General features: G+C 40.3%; 1 protein-coding gene across 1 annotated transcript in view; it reads right to left on the bottom strand.

The window, feature by feature from the left end:
- LOC149287426 (RING finger protein 150-like) overlaps positions 1-12,858 on the bottom strand; it is a 60,150-nt gene extending 47,292 nt beyond the window's left edge. Inside the window, exon 1 of the mRNA XM_089492933.1 lies at positions 12,381-12,858. Coding sequence (XP_089349059.1) covers positions 12,381-12,834 — 454 coding nt within the window. The 5' untranslated portion in view covers positions 12,835-12,858. The remainder of the gene's footprint in view (positions 1-12,380) is intronic.
- Positions 12,859-24,705: the final 11,847 nt, after the last annotated feature.

Below are 24,705 nucleotides of genomic sequence, written 5' to 3'. Positions count from 1 at the left end.
CAAATAAGATTACTGATAGATGAATCGTTATCTAGAAATCTAGAATCTAAAATTTTCAAGAATAGCAGACTTAAGTCACAGTCCATGTCAAAAATCAGTGTCTAACCATTTTAGAGTATCTGATGAAATAAAAAAAAATATTAAAATAAGTTTACTAATGTATTAATAAACGTTAAATATGTTGATACCTGAGATCCAAGTTAGTCTTGTTTTAACTATATTGTGTAGAGATTACCGGTGGGTTATTCCATAGCAGGGCTGCATAACTCTAATCTGTGTATGTCTTTCCCTGAAAAGTAGTTTCATTAACATGCCTTTGCAAAAATATCATGGCCTATCTGGTGCCTTAAGGGGTGGACTTGAGCAGCCCTGCTCTATGGTCTTTTATTTATAGAGATCTTCTTACAGTTTTGTATGTTCAATCATAAAACATAAAATATAAATTTAATCAAAGTTATAATAATTTGTGATGTTTAGGTGGAGCAGATATAGGGTGTTAGCCATTTTATAAAATTGTATTTTCATTGAAAAGGCTACATTGTCAGGGTTTTCTTTAATTTTTACTTCTCTGCACTCGTTCGGGGCATTTGTCTCACCTTTCTACTGTAGGTTATATTTGTTAAGGCATGGCTAAACATTTCTAGAAAGAAAGAAAAAAACCCAATTATGGTCCGTAATGCATTGCTGAAAAATGTATTTTAGCAGTCTGAGAATTTCCTTTATTAAAAGTCACTAAATCTGAATTGGGAAATCTGTTGACTGCAGACACTGAAGCCAACTGTATGGGTCATTCTTCCGTTGGAATGTTTGGGATTAATTCATGTAAACAGCGACCTGAAGACGTGTGGATGAAAGGTCACACTGTTCATGGATCTTGGCAGTGTGACAGGTGTGTGTACACAGGAAACTTCACGCGGGAATGTCTGCTTGCATCCGTTCCTCTGTTCATTGTGTTTACAAGCAATGTGTACACTGTATACATACAGCTCTTCCTCAATAAAGCAAACAATCTGAACATTAGCTTAAACGTGCCATGGGATTTGACTGGGCACAGGTGGTAAGCACAATGTTCACTATATTAATGCAACCAATAATGCTACAGAGCGTAAGTGGGATAGGAGATAACTGGTTTTTATTGTCACATCTGAAAGAGAAAGTATAGCTTAATCTAAGTAGCAGTCTTAGCCCAAGATTTTGTCTATTTAGTTACAAAACCAATTTAGGTAGTAATGCATGAAATTCTTATCTTGAGCATGGGCATCTGCGGGATTTTTCTCAGGAGGGGGATATCCTCTCCATCTTTCTACTTTTCCACCTCAATACCTCCTTACCTCACCTTTGTTGGCTCAGGAGAGGGTTTCCTGGTAGGAAGTAAATGTAAGTTACCCTTTAATAGGATAAATGATATGACCGGTAGTAGCTACAGACCATGATGAACTTGCACAACATGTTAACTTTACAATTTTAGGGTGGTAAAAATTACTCACAACTTCCCCAGTCTAGATTGCAAATTCTCAAAACCAGGGCCCTCTTCTCCGTTTGTACCAGTTAGTTATTGTGTGTGATTTTATATCGTTTTATTGACTCTGTTGTAACAGCGCTATGGAACCTGCTGGAACTATATAAATAAATGTAATGTAATGGTGTTCAGCTAGTAATGGCTGACTGTACATCATGGGAGCTACAGTTAGTGTGTAGCGTAGGCCACCACAACCCCAGTCTAGAACTAGACTTCCCATGAAGTTCGGCCAATAATAATTGGGGTATAACGACAAGGACTGAGCATCTATAAACCACCAACACACACTGGGAGCTTGATTCTGAGAACGTAAAGACATGGAATTGTGCCCTATATGAAACAGAAGCTTACATTACTTAAATATGGCAACCGTTCTTTAAATTATCTGCTGCTTCATGTACTCTGTTCCACTGACTACCCTTTATGCCATCGCTATGCAGTGAACTAGAAAAGCTTTATCTTGAGTGCTTGCGCTTGCATTAACTCAATAACATTCCTTTCAGTAACAGCTTTTCAGGTTCTCAAGTCTAATACTATCTCCAAAAATATGTAAAAAAGCTGAGGAGCTGAATCAATGGAAGACAGGGGAGGGTGTTTTACCCAGACATTTGTTGGTGCAATTCATATTTAAACACATGTGCATGCATTCTAATTTATTTTAATCTAGAAAGAACTACTATAGCCTTAGTAGCAAAGCTATGAAGCTACACAAATGATACTGAGCCCCGACAGGGGAGATACTATCAATAAACTCTGTTTTCCTGTTTAAGGAACATTATATTGTTCAGCCAGCGCATGGATGTTTGTTTCTGTGGGAGAAGAAGCGATGCTAGCATCAAGACAAAGAAAGGGTCAATTTACTACAAAACATTTGCCAGTTTTCTAAACTGTATCTGGTTATTTATAATTTTAAGGGAAAGCACCTAAATATAAAAAATAACAAACATTATTGAGGGGGGTGGCAAGCTTGCCAGATGTTTAGACAAAGAACATTCCAAAGGCACATGGGAGAAGCAAAATTATGTAGGTGTGAAGGAAATCAGATTAGGACGACATGGAAAACAAACACTAATGAAGATGAAAATTTGAAAAAAAAAAACAACAGCGAAATGTGCTCAATGATACTCTGCAATTCAGAGCATGATAAGGCTCATCCTTGTCTGGGGTGATATCTTTCATCCAAATACACTTTTACTGTGTAAGCCAGTATGAAGTCCAAAGAACCTAAATGGTATGAGTGACAGAGCCAGCCCTAGGTATTCTAGTGGTTCCCCCACCAATCCAGGAAAAATGCTTGCCTTCACTGGAAAGAACCCCCTACCGGCTCATAGTCCTAGACAACCTTTGAGTTTGCCCATATGACAGGGCTAATTATTTTCATGTTAACAAGTGAAGTCTTCATGCATAAGAACTTCACTCCAACACCTCCCATAGCGCTACCTCTGTTGAGACAATGAGCCATTGTTGTAGCAGACTTATAACGAGCAGGATCCATTTGAGATAACCAGCATATTAAATATGTTGCTATTCTTGGCAGGATCAGAACAGGAACAGGCTGCTGCTCGTTCAAGCCCAACTGATTAGTCAACAAATGGAGGGGTTTAAAAAATGCTAGATCTATTATGTGATTTATGTGTTTAGCTGATATTCATACTTAATAGGTATAATATCTTTCACTTTACATATATAACATACGTAGAATTTATACATAACTGTTCGCAGAGCTTAGTGTGACGACCTCCCAGAAGAGTGCGTACCGTAGTGTATTTAATGCATTGATTGCAGATCATCTTTACTGCCATAGGTTATTGATCACATGTCACGTCTGGTTCATACTAGTATCTGGCAAAGTAGACTGCATGTCACAAGGTTATCCAAACACAACAGTGAACCAACTTGCAGTTTGCACATTCTACTTTTAATTGTCCAAAAAAAACAACACACACATTTTGATGCATGAAGCCACATCTCTCTAGAACTCTTATTATTATAGTTATTAGTTTTATAGATTACTTTGTGGGTTATTCACAGCTTTTTATGTACTTAGAGGAACAATCATCTAAAATTTTCTGTTTTATTTTACTTAATAATTGGACGCCTCAAGGCTCGCTGTGAGCTGCAGTGCTACTAAGGACCTTCCCTCGTTGCCTGTCAGGCTTTGTCCATAGCAGAGATCCACTAAAACCATCTGTAAGGTAAAAGGCACTGGGAGTGCACATGCTTTCCATTCCAGTGCCTGCGTGTGCATTCGCAGACACACTGAACTACTGCAATAAAGGCTGTCAGGAAGCGACCATCTGTGGATTGTTTCAGACCCTGTAGCAAACTACATTGAGAAGCTTAAAATTATTTCGGCAAAATGCATGCAGTCCTGTATAACATTCACTGCAGAAAATGAATGAGCACATAAGGGATTCAGTTATAGTGCAGTTAATGGTTTGTTACTCCAGACTTTAATAGCTATGTGTGAAATCAAAAGTAAAATACCTTATTTATATATATATATATATATATATATATATATATATATATATATATATATATATATATATATATATATATATATCTCTCGCATGCACTTTAAAAGAGATAACTCCAGGAAAGATAGACTGAGGGATTCTGGTGTCCTTCTTGTGGGAAGAAGTAGTTGTTACTCTGTACTTCATGGACATGCTAAAATCATGTTCTAATAATCCTTCCATTTTACAAATATTCTTTTTAAGTAATTAACTGTCTATATGTCGCAAACAAAAAAACAAACAAGTATTTCAGGTTTAGGCCCCAAATTGCACAATATTTCAGAAAAACTGTTGTTTTCATGTATTAAATGTTTGTAGACAAGAAGGGGAAAAGACATAACTAGAATAATGCATCTACCATGTAGGAAAAAGTTACCACACACAAAAACTCTTTGCTGGTAGATAAAATGTGTAAACACTTGATTTATTGACTGCTACTTAGAATACCCGATGGGCCAAGGCCTGAAGCGACCTTTTGGCCTGTTTATCAACCATGGCCATTGATTGTCCTTAAGCATAACTTGCATCCGTTGACCCAGTGAAGCCATGGTGGATTGGACAACCTAGAAGCTCTACTTCTGGTGACACTTGGCTGTTGCTGGTAAAAGTTATTTCTATTACTGACTACTTTGCTTTTGCATCCAGCCTACAACACAGGACATAACTGATTTTCTAATGACTAGTCTCAAAACAGATAAAGTATTTTTCTACTTGGTACTGCAGATGTCCTTTGTGAAAAAGGTGTTTCTGGGCTTCCCCCATCACTTCTGGTTTGTAATATGATTTGTAATGCTGTAGCCCATCTATCAAGAGACAAGAAAAGCCTTGCATGATATAAACGGTTCAGAAATCACATAGCGAGTATTCTAAATCATGATGTCAACGAAGTTAACAGATCCATTTTGAATGATCAAAACTGCACAATTGCTTTGTCAGAAAAATAACAAAGCAAGTCACCACTCAAATAAAGAGGGCATAACGTACATGGGATAGACATAAAGCTATCCTGAATCTAAAACAAAACCAAGTCCTGATTAAGGCCCGAGTCTTCCATCAGGAATAATGGGAAGACTAGATGGGCCGAAAGGTTCTTATGTGAAGTGAAATTCTATTATATTTATGTAATATGTGTTAGAAATAAAAATGATTCAAGGAAAGCTACGCTGATTTAATTTTTCTAGTACTTCTAGTTAACAACAAAGAATCTTAGATAATGAAATGAAACATACGTCTGGGTATAACTTTTTTGCCTGATTCTGTAAATGTATTAAAGTTGTGCACATTGTGTGTTTTGACAGATGATTGTGTTTCTCCAGGCATAGCTGCCATGGAAACACAACGGACTTCAGAATCTTAATTGAAGCAATGATACAGCTATAGCTAGGAAATACGACTTGGAGAGCTGGTGTTCATTATTAAAAAGTAAAAGAGGCATTTCAGACTCAGTATTAGCTGTATAACAAAACATTCATGGAAATTCAGGTAGGCTGCTTAACCAGGGGCCGAACAATGAAACAAATAAAACAACACTAGCTGCCAAAGCCCTAAAATGCTCAGGGGTTGGATCCTTTTCCAATGGCTCTGCAGAATCAGCCTGAGACAGAACTTAAGTATTCAGCATTAAAACGATGCAAGCTACCTAGTCAAGTTTTATAGTATCTCCATCCTCCAAAGCAAAGGTCTATACATTACATTTTGTATGCAGGTATGCATGGGGCCAATTGACATTCCAAGGAAACAAAAACTTAAATGGTTTTAGGGCATAAGTAGAAACCTTTCCTTTAATTTTAACCACAGAGAATGGTATTTTTTTATTGTTAGAGTTCACATCTCCAAACGGATGAAAACAAGACTATGACACAGTGCATGTTCATATTACTTTCACAGGTTACAGTACATCATGTTTGCTGCAAAATCCAGTGGCGATTGCTGGAGGAATTTGGTGGACATACAATAAAATACCTCCAATGCATATACTAGTGTAAGAGGTTTGAAAATTGCAAATATATAATGAAGCCCAGCAAGATCTACCTTGTAACAATATAATGATAAACCCATATAGACTGTAGAAAGGGACCATTTTGGGGCTGGGGTGATGTGAAGTCATCTTCTCTGTCAACCATGAAGAAAAGGAATGTAATTTTATTATGTTGAAGTGGTCTCTTGGACTGCCAAGAAAATTGAACACGGTGAAGCCCTTAAACACCACTGAAGCATACCTCTGACTGATTACTCAAGTAGTGTATCAAGTTGATTTTGCAGAGCTATTGTTTTTAAGAAATATTTTTTGTGAACCAACCGCATCATGGCAGTGACCATGATCAACTTCAGCTGAGCCTCAACATGCTCACAACAGTTGTGGGTGACGGTAATGAAGGACAGAAAATCCAACAGAGTTGTAGGCTACATCTACACACCCATGCGAAGGCAGGGGTAAGGAAACCAAACTTATCATCCCCAAAGAACTCTGTTAATTGACTAAGAACATTTATTAAGATTTATTTAGATAAAGGGGATTTTATTCGCTAAGGAGAGTTTGCAAAAGAGTTGCGATTTTAGCTCCTTGACGTTTCTATACTTTATGAAGAGCTAACTTCGGGGACCTTCTGCTGCAGGAAGAGCTTGGCTGGCACCGTATAATGTATAGCTAAAATCAGTGAGATTTCCTCAAAGTCTGCTCATCCATTAAGTTATTCATTACACAAAGCCAGCTCAGCCTTATTTGCTAGAGAAACTTCCTTGTCATGGCCCTTCATAATGAATAGTGAAGTGAGTGAGCAAAAACCACCACTCTCCTGTAAAACTCTTATGCCAAATAAAACAAATAACTGTTTGCATGTCTATAGAACTTTTAAGAATTGTTGGGTATCTCTGCGACATCATTTTCGGAACCTACCGATATAATCAAGAAAATAAATCACAACACACTGTTTGTTATTAAAGGGATGTAAGTATTCAGTGGCTAGTTTAGAAGACTCTGCACTATTCCTTTAGGAAGCATGTTGATGGGATAGCATATGTCAGGACATTTTGTGACAGGTTGAGACACGACCTCCCAATAGCAGAGTGTTTACAAAAATGTTTGCAAAATGTCTGTAAATTTGGATATGTGCTACATCCAAATGCACACAGTACAAGGAGCTGAACATGATGGTGCTATATAAAACAATAAATAGCAATAATAATTAGTGTTTGCCGATGCGTTCTTATTACAATATGATTGACATACATTAAGACGTGCTGGTATAGAAGGAGAAGGTGGCTGAACTTTACAATTTACAATCAAACACCCTTTTTGTCTCGGCGATGCCCATGGTCTGAATATATTTGAAACAAGTGATTTTTTTCACGTAGGATGCAATATGTAATTGCGTTTGGTCAGGGAAGAAACAGTGAGGGATGGGAGAAATGTATAAAATGCGGCATTAGCTACTTTATAGATAACATTTGAAATATTCTTACTACATCAATAAAAGTTAGCAGACACGCTTCACCTGACCCTTCATAGATATAATTTTTTTCAACTATTACGCGTGGCAAATTGTTGGCGGTATATAAATAAAAGATAATAATAATAATAATCTAAAAATGACAACATACACAGGAATTGGGACAACATCTTGAAACCCATTTGGCTTTTTCAAGTGCATTTGAACATCATTGGAACACCGAATGTTCCAGTGGAACCGAGTCCCCAAAGACTCCGTTCGGTTTGGAAGCCTTCAGTGGGTCTCCTCTAGGGGAGATCATAGAAGATCTGGCCCTCCCAAAGCTTAGGTCCGGGAGGGAAGGAAGGGGCTGCATATCACCTTGGGAAGTGCAGCCTCAGAAGATGGAGATTGAGGACTTGGTTTTCACTGTGACCTTACCATTTCTGGATCACTAAACCCCCTTTTGTTGTTCTTCATATCGCACAGAAGTAGATGACGAAGAGCACAATTCCTCGGGCTCTCAAAAACAGAAAAAGAACACATCTTGAAACCCAGTCACAAGGTGTGCCCGAAGTGATGCATTAAGCATTAAAAAGTTGTGTGTTTTGGTTTTTTATAGAGACTGCTCCTTAATGTTAACTTTTACAGTACCCCCAGCCTTTACATGCACTGCAATGTTTCTATGTAAAACACTCTCCAGTGGTGCGTGAAGCTGGAAAGCCCCTATAAGCTGTAATGGCAAGTCGAAAAGGGTAGCAGAGGAACATGTCATTGGCACAGATGTGTTGGAGAAATGAGAGAATGCAAGCACCATCATTTAATGCGCCATGTCCCCTCATTCATGTACCATTTAAATCCCCATTTTAAATCCCCATGTAAACAGTTTGCTAATCTTATTTTGAACACCAAGCTACTGAATATGCTAAACATTTCAGAGAAAGCAAACAAGTTTATTACTATGTGTTTGTGTGCTTCTCTATCCTGGAATGTATGACCCATAAAAAACTAAAGAATAATAATTTACGGGCTTTTTCGTTAATTTGGTATATTTGCATATGACCTAATGAAACACATTATATTTACATTTTTTATAATAGTTTTATTGCTTCACTCCTAAGCTGCGGAACTTCCAGCAAGCACATGAGATGTAGGAGAAATGAGGATCTCAGAAGTGTTTACGCTGCAAATTTTAAATAAAGCAATGTGTCTCAGAGTTCATAGCTTGAGACCGAGGAACAAGGCAGGGGTAAGAATGCTCTCCCCCACATCTATTCAGCCAAACACATGTCCAAGTCATATACTTACCGCCAATCATCTCCAGCCCAGAAAGTGCATCCAATGATTTCAATGACAGCTCTTTACTGAACCCAGCAGCGAGGGAAGAATACATTAGGAGTTCAAACACTGGTGGAAAGGTGTAGGACCTTAGATCACCAATAAAATTTGACGATCAAAGGTAAAACCTAGTGGAAGGTGGCTACTATAAATGGCTAGGCTTATAAAATGCTTAGGTCATAAAAGTCGTGACATTACATCATTATTACGGTTTGTACTGGGTGGACCACACCACCCAATGTACCCCCTTAAAAAGAGAACGTTTTTGCACATGTAATTGCATTGGAGAAATTAGGTTTAAAAGTTTTTCTAATTTTCCTGCAGTAGCCAAGATCTGTGGCAAAAAGCGGTGTATTCTGGCCTAGGCCGACTAGGCCAAGAGCAGCAGGTCTAGGGGGGGGCACAGCCCCTCTGCTGCATAACAGGGAGTCAGTCGGCATATTGGACGATCAGGCGCCAGTGAAAAGGAAATCAGTCCTTCATAGTTTGCTTCCACCAGGCATTGCGCATCCTTACAACGTGGAGTTTGGGATACAACGTTATAAACCGACACCCAACTTCCAGGACAGAGATATGGAGGGACTGCTACCCTGAGTTAGGCCTAGGTGAGCTCTGAATATAAATACACCACTGAGAACAAGTATACCTAATTCATTTGCTGTCCTGAGCCGACCTGCCTTTATCCGACCTCTTTAAAAGACCAATCGGCAAATTAATAAGAGGGAAACAGTAACGTAGGGAGGAGGAATAAATTACCCGAGAAAAGGAATCAAACATGGCTGTCCGGTCATATGCATATGGATTTCTGCCATAAACACCTTTTGGTTAACCTGTTAACAGCGTTGCATGGATTGCGCGTAAATAACTTCTTACCTCTTGTTTCTATAAGTCAAATCGTTATGCGATGTACTACATGATATGTGATGTTTACTGACTGAACAGCGCTGCGGAATATGATGGCGCTATATAAAACAACTAATAGTAATAACTGTAAAACTAAGAAATATTGGAAAAGTTCGACTTTAGGTGGCATTATTATACAAATAAATAAACTGCAAAGTTTATGGTGCAATTACAATACCATGTGATCTAGGAATTAGTTACTATAAATATTAAACGCCAGACTTAATAGTAAATTTATTGCCACCATTAGATCCGCACTGCTGAATTCATAGCATGTCCCAGCCAGCAAACATTCAGAAAGCCTGGTGTGTATTTTTAAAATGCACTGTGACCTCTACATTGCTTTCAACGGAAGCATGTACTGTACAACGTCTTGCGTACAGAGATTTAACCTCTTAGCTGACAGCCACTAGTGCTCCTCAGAACGTTAACAGTGCTCCTCGGGGGGAATGGAATGTATTTTTGGAGAATATTATACATGACATACAGGTCAAGAGGGAATAGTTTCTTCATTTTTCAATAAAAATACACAATATTTTCCCATTATTCTGCGGTGAGTAAGTCTATTTCCAACTCTCACGCCGTTAAAGAAGACAGAACGCTAACCAGCACTCCAAGTATATATGAGACCCAAAACCCCAGTTTCGATTGGGCTTTATGGGTGAGAACCCTAGAAAAACCTGGTTAGTAGACATCGGTTGTGTTTAAATGTAACTGATGTGTAAATGTAACTATTTTAAAACAGATAGATCACATTTAGCAGGGGGATCAGCTGCAGAACTGATGCACATACAAAGCACTAAGTAACATATTAAAGGGACAGTGAAGTGTCTCTGTCATCCCTTTTAAAGAAGAATGAAGATGAGAGTCCTCTGGAGCTGGCTGGCTGTAAGTATATCAAATGCCCTGGACGCAGAGTAAGGGGTAGATGTATATGGGGGCATTCTGCAGAATCCTCACCATGCATTTGCAAAACAGACACCACAAGAGTGTAAAGGGGTGATAACAGGGGTGATAACATAGTTATCGCATCCATTAAAGTGAATATGATGGCTGGAATGTCCCTTTAAAAATGTTGTAATGGGCTGGCATTTACTTGATTTTCTAGAATCACTGAGGTTCCAATAATCCGCATAATATAGTTTTGGAGCCACTGGTTATAAAAGTTTACTGTTTTGGACTAAATGCATTAGTTACATACCATAAACAATAAGATATACAAAGCGTACTTTGCATACTTAAGGAATTATTACTAGCGTGTATATATATGATTAAATCAAGGTGGGCTTTCAAAGGCAATCCTCTTTTAAACGAAAGAGATACTATTATTTTGGGATATGAAAGGTATTTTTAAATATAGCATCAGGCATCACATGTTTTAAAGGGGTCCACTGGATACTTTCTATAAATAACTCCTTCACTGCTTCTCATATACTTTCTAAATATAACTCTTTTGTAGGAAATATAACAAATTGCCTACGGAAATAATCACTAAAATAATTCTTGCACTTAACGTTTTTAACGTATAATAAATAATTCTATGAATTAAAAAAAACAAAAACATATGACATTGAGTTTTAAGTTAAATAACTAATCTACATAAGGACCTGTTGGGTGTCCAGTTTCCAAACCTAAAAAGTACATCAGTACATCAGGGAAAGGCTGTGTTATGACACAAAACGGTGGATTAACTGGACACAAATCATGGATTAAGCTGGATTAAGATACCACCCAGTTGGAAAATGTTTACATGAGCCTTCTAATGTTCTCCTTGGATTACTCCTAATAACTTTTAGTGGTCCTGCATCCCATATTCAACAAGTACCATCCTAGACTATCCAGCAAACACATATGCATTGACTGCTATCCTCCACATTTGACATGCACAATAACATGTGTATCATGCATGACCAATGCTCATGTCAAGACTTTGAAAGCCATGGACATGAGAAAGACCATCAAACTTTCTGCTCGGTAGGCCTTCTTTTCTGAACCCAAACGCAAGCGGCGTTAAGATGCCATCACGTATGTCCTTATTTCTTGAGAAATGAGAGTAATCCACCTCAACTATATGAAGTCCCAGACCAGACACAGCCATCCAGCCAGCAGTAAGGAACGTAAACTTCTAGCACAAAGTACACTGATGTCCTACAAAATAAATCCATTAAACACACTGTAACTGAAATACCATTCAAAAGGCATACAAATGTAATTTATGGGCAGAAGTGTCCATACACCATACTGAACATGTGAAACACATGTATGTGAAAGGGATCCATTATATCATGGGGTTATTTTCTGGAGTCTATGAACCAATAACCTGAATGCAACACCTGGGCAGGTCTACACTACACTCTCACAACAAATCGATGGGCTTATTGCAAAAAGATGGTCTTGTCAACAGAGCAACCTAATCAATGGCCCATTAGACAGGAACATTACACTGGTTGCCATGGTGATAAGCACACTTTTAAAAGTTTGCACCAGAATGAGGGGGGGGGGGCATTTCTGAGTTTGCTCCATATTTCCGTTATAAATATAAAATAGGGCAGCCTCCTGATCGCAAAATCCAACACCCCGTGCTAGCAGGTCACTGATGCAGTGTGACACCGGAGTGTAGCCACCGGCGCGTGCTGTCACCCGGGACCTGCACGCTGGAGGCAGAGCACTCACCTGCATGGGCCATGGTGATGGTGTCATTGGCATTGCTGGAGCCCACGTTATAAATGAGTACAGCCGAGGCGTTGTGCATGGCTGCGTGCCGTATCTTATCCCTGAATGTGCAGTTCCCCTTGGGGATCAGAGCCACCCATCTCACTGAATGGGCAGGTACATGGAACTTGGTGGCCGGGTCGCAGGCCAGTCTATCCGGCTGAGAGGAGGGCATCACCGCCAAGCCCCAGGCATCCTGCTTGAGGGAGTGCTCGCCGTACCTCCCGCACTCGGTCTTCTGCGTCCGGTTCGCACCGCTCACCGGGTCGTAGAAGGTGATGTTGACGAAGGCCGTGTACCATTCCTCCTTCTCGGCCACCGTGAAGTCCAGACAGAGCAGATGCACGAAGCAGAAGGACAGCAGCCAGGTGGACAGAGCCAGGCTGCGGCACGCTTGAATGAGAGACATTGCCATTTTTATTTTGCCTGCTCTCTCTCTCTCTCCAGCAACTCTGCCTGCCGCATATGTCACAGCCAGAGACCTGCCTTTCATTGGCTAGAGCGGGATCTGCTCTCTCCCCCCACCCCACCGCCTCCTCTCTAGACCGTTTCCCCCCCACTTTCTCCCACTCCGGAGCGATGCTTTCTCCGGGTTTCCTCTCTCCGGAGTGACTTCTCGGGGTAGTTGTTCATTCATTACATGCTGATGACGCGCTCCTAGAATGCCGATCTGGGATAGAATGTCGGTGGGATCCGGGAGGTTGGGCAGCCCTGTAGCTTTTGTTTGGGTCCTGCTTGTCTGCCCTCCTCCACTTCCATAGGAGGGGCTTGTGGGATGATCCAGGGTTTAGCTACCCAGAGGCCGGCTGGCAGCTTTCTCATTGAGAGGGAGTGTGTGGCGGGGATGTCATGCACAGCCATGTGGTCTATTCATCACTAACCAAAATAAATGGAAATTACATATCCACCTACCTACGTATCCGTCTATCTACCCATCTATATATATATATATATATATATATACCCACCTACCTACCTATCTATCTACCCATCTACCTACCTATCCTTCTATCTACCCATCTATCCACCTACCCATCCATATATCTACCCATCTACCTACCTATCCGTCTATCTACCCATCTATATATATACCCACCTACCTACCTATCTACCCATCTACCTACCTATCCGTCTATCTACCCATCTATCCACCTACCCATCCATATATCTACCCATCTACCTACCTATCCGTCTATCTACCCATCTACCTATCCATCTATCTACCCATCTATATATATACCCACCCACCTACCTATCTATCTATCTATCTATCTACCCACCCATCTACCTACCTATCCGTCTATCTACCCATCTATCCACCTACCCATCCATATATCTACCCATCTACCTACCTATCCGTCTATCTACCCATCTATATATATACCCACCTACCTACCTATCTACCCATCTACCTACCTATCCGTCTATCTACCCATCTATCCACCTACCCATCCATATATCTACCCATCTACCTACCTATCCGTCTATCTACCCATCTACCTACCTATCCATCTATCTACCCATCTATATATATACCCACCTACCTACCTACCTATCCATCTATCTACCCATCTACCTACCTATCCGTCTATCTACCCACCTACCTATACATCTATCTACCTATACATCTATCTACCTACCTATCCGTCTATCTACCTACCTACCTATACATCTATCTACCTACCTATCCGTCTATCTACCCATTTACCTACCTACCTACCTATACATGTATCTACCTATTATCCATCTATCTACCTATCATCTATCTATCTATCTATCTATCTATCTATCTATCTATCTATCTACCTATCATCTATCTATATCTCCATTTTCCATTAATTTACTGTTTGTAGTATTTTACAGAAAACTACATACTACCGTTATAGAAACATTACACACTGAAGAGAGCCATCAACTAACAGACATATAATTTGTTCTGTCATGTTCCCTAAATAACCAGGGCTGATTTTCTGAAATAAAAGTTACCAGGTCAGCTAACTTTGGGCTGTTACTCAATATTTCTATAGGTTATGCTTTCACCTCTCTTAACCCACATTTGGGTTATCTTGAAGACTGTATCCTTTTTTTATGCTTCACGAAACGCTTATGCAAAACTTAGATATATAAATATAGTTTTGCTCATCCCTGGCAGAAATTGTGAAATGTTGGCATTGATTTTGAAAATATGACTGATCATGCAAAAAGCAGTCTTTTAGTTAAGGCTAGTGGTCATATGAAGCCATTTATGATCACATAGGTGTTTGGGTACTTTTTAAGTCATAATGATAACAGATATCAGCCAAACGGCCCTGATCAAAAGTTTACATACTCTTCAATGTTTGTTACAGACAGAAAGAATCCTTTACTGTTCCAGTGACACAAAAAAGCCTGGTTACAATATACCTGACAACACCTTGGCACACCTCACAGGTCTGGCATACTGTAATTTTGTGTAATGAGACCAAAATAGAGCTTTATGGTCACAACCATAAGCGCTATGTTTGGAGAGGGGTCAACAATAGCGAAAAGAATACCATCCCCACTGTGAAGCATGGTGGTGGCTCACTAGTGTTTTGGGGATGTGTGAGCTCTAAAAGCACAGGGAATCTTGTGAAAATTGATGGCAAGGTGAATGCAGAAGGTTATCAGAAAATACTTGCAAAGAATTAGCATTCTTCCGCATGAAAGCTGCACATGGGTCGCTTTGGACTTTCCAGCATGACAAAGACCTTATGCACAAGGCCAAGTTGACCCTCCAGTGGTTACAACAGAAAAGGTGAAGGTTCTGGAGAGGCCATCACAGTCTCCTGACCTTAATATCATCTAGCCACTCTGAGGAAATCTGAAACGTACAGTTCAGTCAAGACAACCAAAGACTTTGCATGACCTGGAGACCTTTTGCCATGACGAATGGGCAGCTATACCACCTGCAAGAATTTGGGGCCTCATAGACATCTGTTAGAAAAGACTGCTTGCTATCATTGATGCTAAAGAGGGCAATACACAGTATTGAGAACTAAGGGTATGCAAACTTTTGCACAGGGGTCGTTACATTTTTTTTCTTTGTTGCCATGTTTTGTTTTATGATCGTGCCATTCTGTTATAATCTACAGTTGAATATGAATCCCATAAGAAATAAAAGAAATGTGATTTTCCAGCTCACTCTTGTTTTCTTTAAAAATGGTATATATATTACCAATTCCACAAGAGTATGCAAACTTTTGACCACAACTGTATATTAATATATACCGTATTTTTCGCTCCATAAGACGCAGTTTTTTTCCTCCCAAAGTAGGATGAAAAATCAGCCGCGTCTTATGGAGCGAAGATGCATGCAGGCAGGCAGGCAGGGAGGGGGGGCAACGATATACCGTATTTATCGGCGTATAACACGCACTTTTTTAACTAAAATCCGGAGCTTAAACCCTACCTGCGTGTTATACGCCGATAAATCCGGGGTCGCAACTGAGGCAGGCGGCGGTGGCGGCGGCCGCCAGCAGAGGAGTCCTGGATTTCTGCCAGTCAGGGGGGCCCAAGGGGTGCCGAGCGGTTGCTGAAGACAACCGCTCGGCAACTCTCGGGCCCCTCTGCCTGACAGATATACAGGAATCCTTTGCTGGCGGCAGCCGCCGCCACCGCCGCCTGCCTCAGCGCTTCAACTCCTGTGTTGGAAGCGTTTGTCTCGGGTGCCGGCGCTTTACGCTGGGCGCCGGCATATGACGTCAGACGCCGGCGCTCAGCAGTGAAGCGCCGGCACCCGAGACAAACGCCTCACGCTTCCAACACAGGAGTTTAAGGTAAGTGACCGGGGCGGGGGGGGGGAGATCCTGAGAAGGGGGGGTTAGGGAGTTAGAGGGGAGATCCTGAGAAGGGGGGGTTAGGGAGTTAGAGGGGAGATACTGAGAAGGGGGGTTAGGGAGGGAGGTCTTACTGTGTGTGTCTTACTGTGTTTGTGTGTGTGTGTCTTACTGTGTGTGTGTCTTACTGTGTGTGTGTGTGTCTTACTGTGTGTGTGTGTCTTACTGTGTGTGTGTGTGTGTGTGTGTGTCTCACTGTGTCTGTGTGTGTCTTACTGTGTCTGTGTGTGTCTTACTGTGTGTGTCTTACTGTGTTCATAGCTTATTCAGTTATTGTAATAAATATTTTAGCCCATTTTTTAGCTCAAAATATTTTTTCCTTTTTTTTCTCCTCTAAAATCTAGGTGCGTCTTATCAGCAGGTGCGTCTTATAGAGCGAAAAATACGGTATATAAAAATATAAAATAGTGAGTTAACTTGCACTGCACGCTTACATGCCTTTTTCTCTTTGCCATCGTGCACAGGTGCTTTCCGCCAATGAGGATGCAATAGCATGTTATGTAGCGTGCAAGCACATGCACTGTCAGAGAATGACAGAAGGGATGCTGCAGGAAGTAAGCACCATAAAGAAAAGTCACTTAAGATAATGATTGTATAAACCTTTTTAATACTTTAAACTTTAGGAAGTTTACATTCCCTCTTAAATGAACTGGGATGTCAACGTGGCATCTACACGTACTATTAATGCTCTGCCAGTGTGCCTGAAGAAAGAGCTTCCTGATTGTTTTTGGCTCTGTGATCCTATAAAGTTGGAATGCAAAAAAAGAATCCAAAAAGAGCAAAATTAGACCCCATTAAGCTTCTGGAGCAATTAGACCAAGGGTGTACTGACAAGCCTTGGGAACTTAAAGCAATCATGATGAGCTGTGTCCATGATATCTATATTGAGAGATGCAGGGTATGTGAAACTGGGGTTCGTTGGCAGCATGTTTCATTTGTCAAAAGCAGACCGGTCCAGCATTTAAATGAGAAGCACCGTGTAACACTCAGAAGAATAGACCAGGGGGCACATGCTTTTAGGCATAATCGGATAATACACTAGTCTTGTTTATAGTAAATAATGACATAAATAAAGGCATCCTCTGTATGACATTCTTAATCGATTCTGCACTGGAATCTTCAGGAATACCTGCGTACATGCATTGTGGCTCTCACCAAACTCAAAGTTGAGTTGCCTTCCTTCATCATTGATCTACTTTTTCTGGCAGAGGATATGTAGGATCCTATATGTGTGTTCTGGCCTAGACCTTTACATGGTATGTATCACCTAGTTAATTGATTAAATTGCTTATGTTCGAGTAACAATAAACTTAATTCCTGGTGTATTTGCAGCCCAAGACACATCAAGGGAGGATTTATACGAGTCATATGTAGTAGGCTACTTAATTTAGAGTGCTCTTAGTAGTCTTTACATATTAGGTACAAACCTGTTTTGTCATTATATCGCATAGCCAGCTAAGGTTTCTTTGGGTTATGTTTTCCTTAGTCAAACTTCTTCAATAACTTGTTTTAATAAGACCTTAACGGAAGTTTCGGGTAATACTAGTGTCAACTGGCCTAGCCCAAGAGAGGTGCATTTGCGTATTTATAGTCAAAAATGAATAATAGCTCCACGGTAATAACAGAAAAAGTGTTATGATTAGTCTCTCATTTTCCTATTTAAAACCAAGGTCTGTTAGAATAGCAGTTCGAGAAATGCAGCAAAATAGCTTATTTCTTACTTTAAGTGAGCTTGGCTGATTTCCCTCTGCTATGCTACCTACTTCAACCATAAATCATTGGTGTCAGTGCATTCACACGTTTTATTTTAAAGCAACTAAGCAAGGGGCCTGTAAACTCAATATGGGGACAGATATAGTACTTTAATACATCACTGAGGCCATAGTCAGAGATACGTAGGGACTATTGCTTAGCTGTCTATAAAATGGCTGCAAGCACTGAAAATATACTTTTTTAGTTACGGCCTTTTTTTCTGCTCTGTCAAATAGTTGTAGGTATAAAAGCTTTTGCAATCATTTCTGCAAAATTTAGCAGAATGCATTTATGCTAGCTCTCTATATTACAGAATACATAGTGATTAAGCATAATACTCAATGATAGCTGCTTTCCGTTGTCCATGAGATGTTCAATGCATCCTTCTTGATGCTAGTTAGTGACAATAGGCCAGGCAGCAGCACCAGTGGTTTAATCTGTATTAAGAAAACTGATAGAGGGTGGTAAATACAGGAACAAGTATGTTTCTGTGCTGCCTTGTCCTCTATTGTAGGAGTAGTGTCAGAGGAATCTGATGGAGTTTTCAAACAGGACATCTGTATAAAGAACCCCATTCCACATCTTCTTTAATGGAATGCCTGTTATATTAGTGCACCCTCTTCCTGATCTGTTTATGCTGATCACATTGTGATCAGCAAGCAGGGCCCCATAGCCTAGAAAGACCCTGCTGAGGCTCACCTGTCCTCAAGAGAATTCTGGTGGGTGTCAGCAGTAACACCTACTGGAAGGGAAAGCCAGATTGTGTGATAGGACATTCCTTGAATGAGGAGCGAGCACCGCTACACACAAGCAGGAAGCTGGCAAGCAATGCTGGCTTTAGCCGACAGGTGAGAGTCAACGCGGTCAGTAGACAGCTTGATTTCCTGTGTGGTAGCAAGGATATGTCGCCTGTTTTTAAGGATGAACAGGTACATCCTAAGGTGACTGAGATGGTTAAAGGGGCAGTGTAATGTCCCATACAGACTCATCAATGAACAATGCATACAAAAATAAATTATAAGTAAAATGCTTTATTTAGCTGTAAAAACGAAATAAAAAAAAAACAAAACGAAAGTTTTATCTGGCTATAAAAAATGCTACTGTTTCACAGAATTTGTCTGCTCTCTGCATTTCGTTCTAGTTTTGGCTGAAAAAATCAATGGGAGCACATTCTACACATGCATGCAGAGGGTGTAATTAGACTGAAACTGTTGTATAAGCCAGAACCGGAGCTGGCTGGCAGGCGTTATGAGGTGAGATGAAAAATCCCTCCATGCATTTGAATACAACCCCCCCCCCATTCATTTTAAGGTGGCTATCATATGCATTAAAATGAACATGGCTGTTGAAATATCCATTATTGTAGCTACCAGTTACTATGGCAACAATTAAAGGGACAGTTAAATGTCCTGGGCAGCCTCACCAAAGAAGAATACATATTAATTTACTTTGTGTGTTGAGTACTTAAGTACGCATTCTTTAAAATGGAGGCCACTGATTCGTGGCATGGATTGGCTGCTTCAAGCGCAGAATTTCTAATGCATTTGCCGGGGGACGGCCTGTAAACTTAAGGAGACCAGTATGCATTAAAGAACATATGATGACTGGAGTGAATAGTTTACATCTCTTCAGAGAGGTGCTGCTGATCTGTCCCTGACAAGCAATTTCCTTTGTTCAATTGGAGACCCTGTTTTTAAACAATTCCCTCTCAGTAAAGTTAAAAAAAAGTTAAATCCCCAGCAACACTTTCCTTGTGGGCCTTGGAGTCATGCTACACCTAGGGTCATCACATTGGCCATGTTTACCAGGACACATATATTCCTCACATACTGATGACTGTCACGGTCTGCCCAGGCTGCGGAGCTGCATATCTGTCCTGCTTTAGTTTCTCTGCTTTGTTTTGATCCATTCCTGGATTTCCTTTTGCTTTGTTCTATTTTCCATTCCTTGCTTCTGCTCCGACTCTTTGCTTCAGCTCTGCTTCCTTTATTAGGTTTGCCCCACCTGTGTTCTGTTTGTCGCAGTCTGCAGTCTAAGGTATGTCTCTGTGCTGTGTTTGGTTTACATGTGTGGTTTGTTTTGTATCTTGTCAGCAGGGATTAGCGTTAGGACCCACCGTCATTGGAGTACTTTGGCGTAGTGGTGGGCTAAGCATACTATGGCCATATCATGTGACGAAATCTCCAATAGTTATCTTGTAGTCCTAGGCTAGTTTCTGTAGTCATGTTTGTGTGTCTTTATGTACCTTTGCCCTTCTTCCTTGAATCATCTGAGGATTCCGGTTCCTCTCTCCTCTCCCCATGTCCCTGTTAATATGTCCTATCCTTGCTTATAGGAGAAGCGTCCGAGGGTTCCGGCTCCTCACTCCTTCCCCTGTGTTCCTTGCCTTCTTCCCTGTCCTTTGTTGTGCCCTGTACTATGTATGTCTTGTCTAGTTATGTTTATTCCTCGTCTAGTGCCTGTTTATATTTTGCTCTATTCATATCTTGTTTCTGCCACTTCTCATGTATATTCTATATCATGTTTCTTGCCTGGTCTCCCTTTCCTTTGCTGTGTTATGTGTCTGCTACATTAACCCTTTGCTTAGCCTTCATTCTCCCAGCCTGCAGCATCCTGCTCGTGATCCGTGTGATATGCTTCATGCCTGCTCCTGGGTGCCTGCAGGATTCGTTTTATTCTGGACTACATCTGCTGCCATATCAGGGCGCTGGTGTTTGGCTGCACTTCCTAGGTGCTCAATGCTTGGGTGAGTGTGGTCACCCTGCACCAGGCCCTGCCCCAGACTCCACTGCTGCATCGAGACTCTTGCAAACAACCATCGGGCGCGCTGGGTCCTTCTGCCATCAGCTTGGACCCAGTCTGTGACAATGACCAGTGCTGCCCTGCGGTGTGTGACAGGTGATTGATTCGCTTTCATATGTTTACACACTGCCTTGATTATTATGTGTCCTTCAAAACATGGCTGATGTGGTCATCCTAGCACAGCCAGCTGTGAGTGATAGAGGTTGCATCACGTCTCTTCACATTACAACAGATGTCATAACACTTCCCTCCCCCAGCTGGCAGCCTTGGACAGTGGGTCAGAGTAAATCCCTGAATGAATCCTTGTATTTACTACTGAGTGGGATAGAAGAGGGGGAGGGGTACTGGTACAAGCTTGTGTAAGTTTTGGTTCCTTAACTATGTGCTCTATGTGTAACTGTGCGCCTTGCCTTTTTTTTATTTTTGTGCTTTTTATCTCCTACCACTTAATGTGGTGGAATGTAGTTTCACATCATGCCCGAGCTCACCTCGAAGGGATTCATCCTCTTTACGTGTAAAATGTTTTAGCTTTCTATGTATTATATTCCCTTCATGTACAATAAGGGCAGGGTGACAAAATCGATATTTTGTGGATAGGTCTGCTTAAGCACATGCAGAATTCCTGGTCTGTTTTTGGTTACAAGAGTTGTTCAGATTTGCTTTTTTTTTTTAAACATATTGGTATATTGAATGTGTAGAAGAACTAAATTTAGCTATAATGGTTGCTAACAGGATGATTATGTTGAAATTCCATGAATACCTGCTTTGTTGGGAGTGGTAGGGAGACTTACAACCAACCCATTCTGTGCTCTAAAATAATATAAGTGGCGGGTTTCACACATTTCAGAATGAAAGCTGCTCACCCCCAAACACATCTATGCAATGCCACATAAGTATCCGGTTCATAAAATCACATAGAACACTTGTAGTCCCTGAAATTAAACAAATTACAATTAAAATGCCAGGAAAATATGATGGTGATATGTAAAGCAATAAATAATAATCTCAGGTGGACAACCAGAAATTAAAGGAGTCTGTGGTTATGATTGGTGGATGAGCATTAACATCTATAGTAAATTAAGATACTTATCAGCTGCACTATGAAACACATTGGCTTTTCAACTTACTATCTTCACTACTTATTATAAAGGGCCAACCCCAGTGAAGATTTGGGAAGATATATTGAAATACGTCTCACCAATAAAGGTGTGTATTTTATAGGGCAAGTTTCTCCATGAAGATGGAGATCATTGGGGTTGTATGTAAAAGATGCATTCCACGTCCCACTTGGTTCTTATCTTTCTCACTCTTTCTTACAAGAGAGAACCAGAGGACCAAAAGCTCACTGTGTGGATATTCAAGGGCAATTGCACCTCTTTGAGCCAAAAATTTACAAATGTCGCACAGTTGGACACTGTTTGCACATATTGCTACTTTCTACAATTGGTCCTCATCTGACCTTTTACTTGACACACACTGTGAAGATCACTTTATTCATAAGGGTTTAATATATTTACTATTATCTAACCCCCCCAAAAAGTAAGTATTTGATTCCAAAAAATTTATTTTTTTTCTATTTCACAGTTGATTATCATCACCCCATTTACACATGCATTGCCAACCAAGGAGAGTTCCTGCTCACGTTCTCTCAGAAGTTCCCATCTCAATTCATGTCTTTGTCCATTCTGTTTTGATTTTAAAAGGCTCTGGATTAACCATCCAACACTGGTTTCCCTGTTCTCCTTATATTGATTTAAGGACCATGCAAGGTTTAACATTTCCTAAACAATTGACAGTGCTCGCCGTAAGCCTACGAGGTAATTCAATCACAGCAGACCGCATATTGAATTAATGTGAAATATTTAAAATAATCATCATTTTGGGCAAAAGTAAACAGGCTATTTTACTATTTAGAAAAGTAAACTTGTTTAGAAAAATAAAAAGTGTCATGTTCAAAAATATGCCCAACCAAGACTTCTGATCTTCTGAGAAACAAATGTGCAGTTCTTTAGACTAGAAAGTTATATTAACATTAAATAAACCCTTTCATTTCCAGTGGCTTCAAGAACTTGATTGATTACCGGTATATTTTTTCATATGCAAGCTTGTGAGAAGGGTCTCCTTTACCTAATGTGTCGGTTTGTCTTAGTCTGTCAGACCCAAATCTGTCATATCCTTTGAATGTATGTATTGTAAATTGTCGGTGCTAAAATATAATAATAATAATGGTAATGGCAATCTTGGTTTTCATTTAGATTTTGGATTACTTTTTTATGTAAAGGTCTAGCAGACAATACATGGTTTAAAATGGAGTGTTGTAGGTGACATAAAAAGCCTTGTCTTACAGAACTAAATATGCATCATACACGGCCAACTCTACTTTTATCATAAAATGGCCAGAGTTGGCCCTTCATAATACATGTTGTAAGATGAGACTTCATCTCTTCACAATTTACCTATAAATCTATATTTACAGTATCAAATCCAAGGTTACAGCAGATAAATTAGATGAATCTACCACAGCTACTAATGTATAATGTATGTAAACTATCATTTCTATTGATGGGAAAACTATGTTCCAAGATGTAAAGTTGGGTTTATTTTCACAAAAAGGTAGAAAAATATTGTCAGGAACCACCTTTTTCGCTGCCTGAACCATGGCTTTTTCATACCTGTGGCATTTAAATCTGCTACCACTAGTGGCCACCCTCTGGAGCACTCAGAACTCTATTACTAGGATCAGGTGTGCCTTGTTACCTGGGTTGAGCCCTAGTGCATACATCCAGCTGGGCCTTGTTACCTGGATTACCCTGCCCTTCCCTTCAGTCAGGGCCTTTGTATTGAAGTCTATGGACCTTCCTGCTGTGGCTCTGCACCTGTACTGTTCCTGGTTCCCTGCTTTGTGTCCTTCCAAGCGGGCTCCCTGCCAAAAGACTTATTACCGGTATTTATTTTGCCATATGTCTGGTTTCTTGCTTAGACTATATTACCCTTATTTGCTGGTCCTGTTATATACATAAAATACACTGCATTATCTGGATTTCTGCTTGTGGTGTCTTTGTTTGCATAATCATGCACCGTGGGTTACATACTGAACCCCAAGTATCCCCTGCGCATGGGCTCCTACCTGACCTGATCACCCGAGTCCTGACAAATATTGGCCTAAAATATCCTGCTGGACAAGCAAATGGATTTGTGATCTATAAACCAAAAAGCTTATTTAACTCACTGAGTAGCTAGAAACAATAAAAACCACACTGGCTATTGCTGTCCAATACCAACTGAACCTGAGGGTAGAACCAATTTAAGAAGACCTTATAGCAGACGCACCTCTAGGCTTATGTGGCATAGCACAGAAAAAATTGCTAATGACAGAGCTGTTATATTCGCGCCCAGACATCCTGTTGAGATGCCAAGAGACCATCCAGGAAAAACGAGCTAAACGAGTGTTGCTGGTAAGTTTACCCTAAGGGGTTTATTTATTAAAGCAAGATAAGACAAAACACATCATTCCACCACTCTAACCATGTACTTTAACGGTCCAAGGCCAGTGACACTGACAGATTAAAAACAGCTGGGGCCCTGGGGCAAAACACTCAAGGTAGACAGATGCCAAGTCTGGTCTAGCCCGCCAGTGGCTGCAATCAGCACATTGGGCCCGCATTATTTTCAGCATTAAGGGTAGGAAACCAGATACAGCCTGTAAAAAATGGCGCCTTGTGGTATTTTTACTTTTTCAGGATTTTATAAACACTAGAGAAGCAACTGTCCGCACACCACCTGAGGCATTATTATAAATGACTACTTACAATTATAATAATATGCCTCATATATACAATACATTAAAAATCCCTGCTTTAGTGTAAAATGTCAAG

This window comes from Sceloporus occidentalis, unplaced genomic scaffold, assembly GCF_023333645.1.
Source record: "Sceloporus occidentalis isolate IW3139 unplaced genomic scaffold, rSceOcc1.0.p SCAF_61, whole genome shotgun sequence".
Classification (NCBI taxonomy): domain Eukaryota; kingdom Metazoa; phylum Chordata; class Lepidosauria; order Squamata; family Phrynosomatidae; genus Sceloporus; species Sceloporus occidentalis.
The sequence above is the reverse complement of the archived record's forward strand: the minus strand, read 5'-3'. Positions and strand labels throughout refer to the sequence as shown.